Below are 9,675 nucleotides of genomic sequence, written 5' to 3' on the forward strand. Positions count from 1 at the left end.
GTTGAAGTTTGTATCACGACACTCTGGTTCCTCATCAGCTCAGGGGTAGGAAATCAGAGCTCTGAAATGCTGTTGGAGCGGCCATCAATATACCAAGGGTGAGGGCTCCACCCTCGCTTCCTGCTGCTCATGGAAGTTAAGCAGCACACGAGAGCTAGAACCCAAGTGCTGGCAGCCACTTTAGCCTTGGTGATCTCTGAGTCTGGGATTCCTAGCGCTCGCTGCAGCATTGTTGACTTCGTGCCTAGCATACTTAGAAGGATTCATTGTTCTTGTCTTAACTCCTTAATGCTTCCTGACCCTTTCTCCAACACTTTTTAGTTCTCGGCAGACCATGTGGCATCTCAACGCTTCTCATATGCATGTGCCTCCTCCTCTCTGGTCCCCAGGCTAGTCACCTGAAGGCTTCCATATCTCATCTGATCGATTTGTCTCTAGTGTTGATTGGAAATGGGGACACTAAGCCATTATCATGCAGACCTACTAGACCTACTAGTGCCCTGAGCTTCTGCACCATGATCCCCTCCTGGGACAAGTAGGCTTGTTGCCCTCCATGTCTAGAGAAGGTGGCACATGTAGTGCAATTCTGAGGGATGATGCAGCACAGTGAACACAAGACTCCAGTGATCCCATCCCATCATAGAAGGGTTAGTACTTGTGAATATAAAATGGAACCAGTGCCAACTTTCACCCCTCCCTCAAAATGCACCTGCTCTGAGGTGTGGTTGATTTTCTGTGCTCCTCTTTTTCACACATCCCTGCCGTTCCTAGTCCAAGTGAGAAGCCAAAGCACCAAAATTGCCATACCAGACAGGCTGCTTTTGGGCGGGGGGAGTGGGTTCAAACTAGACCAAAAATGGAGTCCTGGAATCTTTAACTGCTCCTTGCCCCACAGGAAGAGAAGGGCTTTCTTACAAAAGTGCAGTGTTCTGTGGCAGTGAGCCCACTGGCCAGGAACTTTCCTGTAGAACAGGTGGAATTTTAATCACCTGGGACTGTACCAGAAATCGTGCAGAGAGCATATTCTAACCCAGTTTTGCAGACTGGTTAAGTCAGGTAAGGATCTAAAAATATCAGGGGCTTATCCAAACCCTTTGACACCAACAATGTCTCCTAGCAAGAGCACTGCCTCAGGACTTAGCTACAGGCAGCTGATGGCACCTCCCGAGCAACTTCCATGAAAGCAAGCAGAGCACCCAAAATTGTCTAAATCAAGAAGGCTCCAACACATGCCAAGTAAGAGACCTGATCAGATGCAGGGACTAGTCTGATTTTAAAAGCACCTTATAGCTATTTTTTGTAAAGGATCCAGAACCACTCCCTTCCCCATGGAGTGACAGTGGCACAGCCTGTTAGTAATTGATCTGATGGGCTGAACTTTAGCCTGCAGGTGTGCTTAGAATATGTGGAACACACGGGGACCTGTTTAACAGCTGCACTAAGGAGCCCCTTTGTGCCAAGTGCTCTACAAAACATCCCAAGACAGTCCGTGCTCCAAATAGCTCACAATTTAAGTGAATGACAAAAAGGAACAGGTGGGCAAAACAAACGTGGATGGAGGTGCAGGGTGGGAGGCAAAAGTAACCGTAAATGGAGCAGGATTTGCATAGAAGGCATAGCTCTGATGTCTCCATCAGCCGTGGTGTCCAGCATCCGAAGGCCCTGCCATGCTATTAGCTATTCAGCCTCTGCTTTCTGGAGTTCCCAAGCCCTTCACTTGCTAGCAAAGGAAATGCACTGACAGAATCAATATCAGCCGCAATCTGCATGGAAATGAAAGTGAGTGGTGATCTCAAAAGGGTGTTTCCAAGTAGAATTTCCTGTTGCCTGGAATATTATTAGCATTCCAAGTGGAACACTGTTGACTAGTTGAGCTGAGTTAATAGATATGGGGCTCCCTCTTGAATGAGCAGCGAACATTGCAGCATGGTGTGTGTCTGTGAGCACGACCTAATGCGTGAGACATGAAAATCCCTATGAAGATCCAAGGGGACAGACCACAGCCAGCTGTTGGTTAGCTACAGTAACCTGTTCTTCCCTTGTTCAGCCACTTGGGTCAGTGCGAGTGAATTGCCTGTAACATCTTGGCATCCAGTGACCCATCTATCCACTCTCACTCCGGGGATGTGGCTAGGAATGGGAAGCAGCGTTTTGCTGGAGATTCCCCAGCTGAACAGCTCTGAGTGGTCTCAGCCTTTTGTTTGTGGCAATGTGTTCCAGGCCAGTTCTTTGCATGTCCCATGGACTGTATAAGCATTAGCGGATCTCGCTGCTGAGCTCTGAAGAGCCTCTCTCTTCAGAGTGCTTACAAAGTCTCTGTGATTCTCCTTGCCAAGTGACTGACTAATTCTGACAGAACTCCTGGCTTGGGCTCTGTACAGACACATCATTATTATGCAGGCTTTCAGCAGCCTGCCATTCATCTTCACAATTTCCCCACTTCCCAGAACATGGGGAACACATCCCAGTAAAAGCCCTCCTGCTGCATGGTTTTGCTTTATCAAAATGAGTCCATGTGTGTTAGCTATCGGCCCTCTAAGCAGGTGTTGGGTTAGAAAGGACTTTACTAGTTTCAGGACTCCAATGTTTCCAGGGGGAGCTTTCTCTCCTACCCAGCAAGACTCCTTTGCTGTTTTCATGTGGTTGTTTGTAACATGTCTTGTATATAGAACTGGCAGCAAATCAGAAGTCCTGGCACCTAAAACATCCCACCCCTCTCCAGAAAAACAGTTACCACTTTGCTGCCTGCATCCAGTATTGGCAGTGGACACAAGCTGAGAGGGGTGTGGAAGACAACTTCAGAGTTGAAAAGTTAGAACCCCATGAGTAGCAGCTTGGAACTAACCAGCTCCTGAGCCCTGGCAAATTGTGAGCATTGCCCCACGCATACCATTAAGAGAGAGAACTTCTAAGTGCCCACCAGACAGGTGGCATCTCAGCCATTACAGCTCTGCAGTACTTGCAGCTCATGCTAGCAATCCCTTCACTTTAGTGTGGAGGGGAGAGGAATTATGTCCCTTGTTAAGGGGGTTCACCTTAAATTGAGGCACTGAGATTCGACAGTTATGTAACTGAGCTTTATTGATCCTTTCTGCACTGCATGGGCGTTCACTGAGCACTCACTAACTTCCCAAAGTCTTCTCCTCTTATGCACTGGACTGTGTAAATTGTGGTTCCCTGGTAAGTCTCAGCTTTGGTTGCTCCAATGTCCTGGACATTGCAGTGGGGAGGCAGGGGTATTCCTGGGGAAGACTCTAGGTATTGGGGTGTCTGCCTTTTCCTAGCGTGCTGTGGTGGTGAGGAACCCTTCAAAGTTAGACTTGACCAGCGCTATCTAGGAGAAGAGTTTTAGGAGATAATGCATCTAATCGCTTCCCCATTGTCTTTCTCCTTGCAGACTCCAGCAAGGACCATCCACAACAGCAGGCGGGAGTGATCTGGAGAGTGACGGGAGGCCTGTTCAGCATCACGCGGGGAGCTGTGGGGGCGACGTTGGGAGGAGTTGCCTGGGTTGGCAGCAAGAGCCTGGAACTCACCAAAACAGCTGTGACCAGCGTCCCTGCCGCCAGTGTTGGACTGGTAAAGGGCGGCGTCTCGGTGGTGACCAGCGGCGTGGGAGCTGTGGGCAGTGCCGTTGCCAACAAAGTCCCTTTCACCACAAAGAAGAAGGACAAGGCTGACTAACCCTGATTACAGCTTCCTTACAAAAGATCAGTCCATACGCTCCCTCTCCACAGCACCTCTTCAGATTGGAAACAGCCACCTCAGGGAGGGGGCAAAGCACCAGTGCAGACTCCAGCTACAGCCCGCTCAGCACCACCTGCCTGGCTCAGAGCTCACAGAGTCACTGCAAATTCCTTTCACTCCTATCACCCCCTGGGGGTCCACTCTCCTCCGAGGGCTTTGTAGGCACAGCTGTCTCTACCCTGCAGTTTCCTTCCCCTTTCTTACTCTCCCGAGCCCAGAGGAGTGGGAGTGGGAACTGGGAGATGGCAGGGGGTGGGTGGGAAGAACTGTGCTCCAGCATGAAGCCCACACATGCTCCTGATGTTCCTTTCGTTGTATTTAGTTAGGGTTCAGCTTCAGGCCCCTGGGAGGTATTCTTAAGGTTTGCTGGGGGGAAGAGGGAATTGTTATAACAAAGTCCCATTAACATGAAGAAGAGATACTGTGGCTAACGAAGGCTTGTTCCTCCCCCAGAGAAATGGAGGGGAGTACCCATGTCCCCTTGTCTATAGGTCTATAGGTCTTAGTCCCCAAGCTGGTCCTCCCAGCTCTGGGCACTCAGGCTGTGTGCGCCCTTGGAAGAGGGACCCCTCAGCCCTAACAGAGCAGCTCTCACGGTGATATCACACGAGTATGTTGTACAAACTGGAGCAGACTTCCTAGTTTAGGGGTGAATGGAGGAGGGAATCTCTGTGTCTGTAGCCTGCGGGGGAGGGAGTACCAGGTCACCATAGCGCCAGAGTCAGAGGCACCATTGCAACATCACAGCAGGGAGGCCAAGCCCCTGTAATGTTATAGCAGGAGGCAGCACTGCTGCCATAATGTTATGGCAATAGGCAGCCAGTGCAGCTTCAGCAGTAAGGGGCACCAATGCTTTTGTCACAGGTGATGCAAACTTGGCCTTAATGTAAGCGGGTGCAACCTGCTGAAGTCATTGGCGTTTCTCCCATGCACAGCAGAGTCAGTTTGGCTCCATGCCTTGCTCACGGTACCGCTCCTCAGCCGTGTTAAAGAACATATGTTTTGAAGGTGGGGACCCTGGTTTGCCTCCACGGGATGTAATGTTAAACCCTGGTAAAGCATGTTTCTGAACCTCATTTGAGTCCTGCAGTAGGGGTTAGCCTACAACACCATTCTTACTATGGCTTGGCACCTCAAAGAACAGCTCCCTGAGGTGTGGTGGCATCATTGTGAGCACACAAGCCTGCTTTAGAGAATGATTTCCCTGGATTAGTGGGAGTACACTCCGAAGCCGGTGAGCGTAGAGCTAATGCACAATGCATCAGCAATTCGTACACCACACGCTACTCATGGGGTTCCAACCTGCCTCAGTAGAACGAGCATGTGGCACTAAATAGTCATCCTGTGTTCTTTACCCAGAAACTAAGTCTGCTGCTGCCTCTCCATCCTACCCACTCATGGTGTTCCAGGTGTCACATGATTCTCTCTGTCTCTGTCTCTCTCCCTGAGTCCCCGGCAATCCCCAGGATTAATGGGATAAGGAAAGCCCCAGGTTCCAGCATTAACTCTGCCTTTCCTGGCTTTTGTCAGGTTTTTTGCCTAGATTGTTAGGTTTTGGGGTACATAGAAAAGTGACGCAGTGTTTGCAATGTATTTTATAAATATGCATCTATATTAGCATGTGTGTATGTAATCTGCAGTACACAGGCATGTTTTCAACCAGGTAAACTAAACTGTGCTACTGCTGCAGACCTGTTTACATATTCATCTTTGGCAGTTCCAGCATATAGTTTTTTATATAGGGACGCTGGCCGAATAAAAAGAATGTTTTAGAAGATGTTTTTCCCTGTGTTGCCTAATACTTAGTTTATTAAAACCAAAAGAATGTTTAAAAATCTCCTTTACTTTCTCCCCCTGCTGCTGTTTGTTTACTTGTTGCCCTTGGCTCCTTTTGGAAGCTCCTGGTCCTAGTCAGTTTCTTTTCCTGGTTCTTGTGCTGTAGCAATGATGCTATGCTTGTCTCTGACACCAGGAAATGAAAACAAGAAAAAAACCCTTTTCACTTAATTGTCTTATACCTGTGAATGCCTGTGGATCCTGTCCTTTATGAAATCCATTTGTGGGGTAGGATTTGAGTGGACCGTGTCCCTTCACTAGACAAACTGCATGTCCGGATGTCTCTGCATCACCTGCACTGTGCACTGACCCTGCTATCTGCAGTAATAATGAATAGCTGATCAGCACAGTATGTTGCTCTTGGTAGAAAGAAAGTGGCTTAAGATGCTTCTTGGTTTTTAAGAGAGGAATCTGCTTTGTTGGTGTCTTTTCTGGAGATCTTACTGACACAGACATGCTGGGTTTGACTCTGAAGACAGTAACTTCACTGAGCTACCAGGCTCCAATATGTGTGTGTGTGTGTGTGTGTGTTATGTGCCTGTACCTTGCTAAAATATTCTTCAGCAGTCAGAGAGGCCCTGGGAAGTCTTACTCAGCTCTTCCCATCTACCAAGTGCTCAGCAAAGCATGGTGTCAGCTTGCTCTGTGTATCCAACTGTTCCTCACCCTCCCCTAGTCTTCTCTTATTATGTGTGTTTTCACATGGCATCAGAATCCTGTTCTGACCTCTCAGCTAATAAATGTCCTTAACTAAGCGGTCAGCAAATCTATCCCAACTGATCCATTTGCTGAGCAAGGAGAACAAAAGGCCATCCTCCTCCTCCAGCTTCCCTCTAGGGCAGCGGTTCTTAACCTGGGGGTGCGAGATGCCCTTTCTGGGGGAGCGAGACATGCCAGATTTTTTTAGAAGGTAAATCATCGAAAACACAAATTAAGCACAGCACGTAAGTACAAGTACTTTGTAACTAGGTTTAAGGGGTGCGAGAATGTATTTTTTAGGTTTAAGGGGAGCGAGAACATATTTTTCAGGTTTAAGGGGGGTGAGAACATATTTTGATTTTTGATAAGGGGTGTGAGAACATATTTTGAGAACCAAAGAGGTGCAGGCTGCAGTAAAGGAGAAGAACCACTGCTCTAGGGGGTGATGAGAAGAAGATCAAGAAACTCTTAGCTGTCCTCTCCCCCACTAGTCCTTTGCTATCAATTCTGGTGGGGTGGAGAGCTCGGCACTTCTCGATCCATCTCGAGACACCAGTTCCCAGAAGTATGTTTGGAATGGCACTAGCAGAACAAGGTGAAAGCACATATTTTCATCCCTGGTGCAACTCCATTGACTTCAGAGGCCCCTTGTGCATACAATGCATTTTCTCATCTTTTCTCCTACCATCGGCATCTTTCTTCTGTTCTTTCTTTTTCTTTTTTAAGTAAATAGAATAAAAATCTCCCTTAGCTCAGGAATGGCCACCGCTTGAGTAATAGTTTGCGAAGGTGAAACTAGGAGCGAAAGGAGCTCACAGCCAGGAGCCATGGCGACTTCAACGCCAGGTGGTGATGACTTCTTGTCTGTCTTGTGGAGGGCTTGCTGTGAGTGGAAAGCTGGTGAATGCTTCAGCTGTGGGTGCTAGAGAATGTGCCCTACACTATGAAGGAGAGAACCATCCATTCACTAGTGGTTCCTTTGCCTTCCTCTTTCGCTTTTCTCTCTCTGTTGTCTTTTCCTTCTCTCATTCTATTTCTTCCTTCACTTGTCTCTCCTTCCCAGGTCAGAATGCCTACTGAGTGGGAGCCTCTTGTTAAAAAGCCACCCTTGTGGCCCTGAAACAGGGGACGGGTAAGGGAGGCTCTGCTCATTCAAACTGTTTTTCTGACTGGGGGAAGCAAGGGCATACATTTCCTCTGCTGCTGACTGTCCAGTCATTCTGCTTGTGGAAATGTTTCCGTTTTGTCTGTGTACCTTCCTAGGCTGCACCTCCTGTGAGTGGGTCTTGTTGTCTCTATTTCCATGGTCCTGAAGTAGCTCTTATAAAATAGAGGCTGCATGTAAATATAGAGACAGAAGTGGGGTGTGGAGCTGCCAGGGGCAGGATGTTGCTAACCACCTCTGGCTCCAGATGTTTCCCATCCTTTGGAGTAAGCCAACTCTATTGAAACATTCACATGCTAAACAACTCCTCCAGCCCCACATCCCTGCCCACACCATCATGCTAGAGAGAATGCCTGAGGCTCGGGGATATTTTTGTTCTCTATAATTGAAATCTCTGTAATTTGTTCCTGGGTTTGAGATTCTTCTTGGGTTTTTTTGCAGTGCATTTCTGGGAATATTCTCCATCTCTGTATTTCAGTTACAGTAAAATTTGAGGCTAAATACCTCTTTTGGGTCGGTCCTTGTCTCCAGTGGGAGGAAATGAACAAAAATAATACTGTTAAGAAAAGACATTAGAAATTCAATGGAAACTCAACTGTCACGCCTAGGACCCATGTGTCAGGGCACCAAACAGTGTTGAATCTCTCTCCCTGCTTACACTAGAACGTGGTTTTCAAATGTGATTCCAAAGCCATTTTGCCCCAGCTACACTAATTGGTCAAACTGTTAGAAACCAGAAGAAGTATTTAAATCTGGTTCCTAATATTGATTTAAAACTCCCATGTAGTTGGGGCTTTTGTCCAAGGTTTTGTTCAGAGCCAGGTGGGGCATCAAAACTAAATTAAACTCCAAAGGCCACTGTTTCAGGCTATATCTACTGGAGAATGGGAGTTTCTGTCTTTAGGACTGGCTGTTTCTTATCAAGATTTACCCAAATGCCCCTCTTCCCAGCTAAAGCCTTTCAAAGGTGAGGAGAAGGCAAAGCCCTTGTCTCCACAGCAGCATGCTCATCATCTCTGGAGAACAGGACTGCTTGATTTCTCTGTATAGCTCTCTGGGCCACAGGGGCCCTGATGAGCTCAGCCCAACGGCACCTCTGCAGCCGAACAATACATGGCCTTCTTTCCCCTGCCTGTGTTTGGTGTGTAATCTACTAATGAGGGGGTGACCAACAGGCAATTCTGGGGGCCTGCAGCTCCCCTCATCTCTGGTATGGAGATTCAGCCCACAGAGACAACTCATCCCAGGATTAGCTGGAGATGAGGCATCACAGGCTGGGACCTACCATCTCTGCAAGGCTGTATTAGATGAAAGCAGCTGCAGTCTTGGTGCTCCGAGCAGTTACCAGATGTAGCCCATGGTTAAGGCCGGCAATGAGCGAGGGCCAGGTAGTGATTGTTGCAGGTCTCTCTCCCATCCCCTCTCACTGAGTCAAGGCTGCCAATCCCGCTCCCTGCAGCCAGTTCAGATGATTTATAAGGTGCCACTTCTCTCCCTGCAAACCCTGAGGAGAGGCCACCAAACTCATTTTTCTGCTGACCTTTTACAGCCATTCCCAGTTAAAATGAGTTTTCATCTTCCAGGTTGGGCCAGTTTGCAAAATGCGGCCAGCGAGATGAGCTCAGGCAGCTGCAGCAGACGTTCCTGCCCTTCTAAAGGCCCGTAAAAGAGAGTTTAATAGCGAATCCGTGCAGCCTCCCACCCCCTTCCCACTCCTCCTTCCTTCCTTGGCTTTTAAGTGAGCAGAAAGCAGGCAGCTCCTGCTGGTGGGGGTTTTTTCTGTCTTTGTGCACAGCAACTGCAGTTTCCCAGCTCAGCTCCACTGCCTGCTAAGAGCTCAGTCACAAATCAAGTAGAAAGTGCCCCTTAGGATGACCTCTCTCCTCCCTTCCCCCCGAGAGAACCCCTGAACCAGGTGCTCCATTGTCCGGTGGAGCTCTCCTACAGGTGAGTCCCCATGCCTGCTCCAAGGACAAGAGATGGAGTGCCCAGTGGATAAGGGGATGGACTTGGGATCCAGGAGATCTGGCTTCTTGCTCTTCCGCTCACTGGTTGTGTGATGTTGGGTGAGACACTTGGCTTTTCTGTGCCTCTGTTTCCCTCCCACCCTTAAGCTGGCTTCTTTATTTAGACTGTAGGTGCTCCAGGGCCGCAGCTGTCTCTTGCCATGTGTTTGTACAGGCTCTAGCACAATGAGGCCTTGATCTAGTTGGGACACCCGGGGCTAC

General features: G+C 48.5%; 1 protein-coding gene across 4 annotated transcripts in view; it reads left to right on the top strand.

Annotated features, from left to right (window-relative positions):
* Nucleotides 1–5,582, top strand: part of LOC101950900 (transmembrane protein 263-like) — a 317,383-nt gene extending 311,801 nt beyond the window's left edge. For all 4 annotated transcript variants that reach the window (XM_005302228.5, XM_042849190.2, XM_065592813.1 and 1 more), the window contains one exon: nt 3,398–5,582. In XM_005302228.5, the coding sequence (XP_005302285.1) occupies nt 3,398–3,684 (287 nt within the window). In that variant the 3' untranslated portion in view covers nt 3,685–5,582. The remainder of the gene's footprint in view (nt 1–3,397) is intronic.
* Nucleotides 5,583–9,675: the final 4,093 nt, after the last annotated feature.

Source organism: Chrysemys picta, chromosome 4, assembly GCF_011386835.1.
Source record: "Chrysemys picta bellii isolate R12L10 chromosome 4, ASM1138683v2, whole genome shotgun sequence".
Lineage (NCBI taxonomy): Eukaryota > Metazoa > Chordata > Testudines > Emydidae > Chrysemys > Chrysemys picta.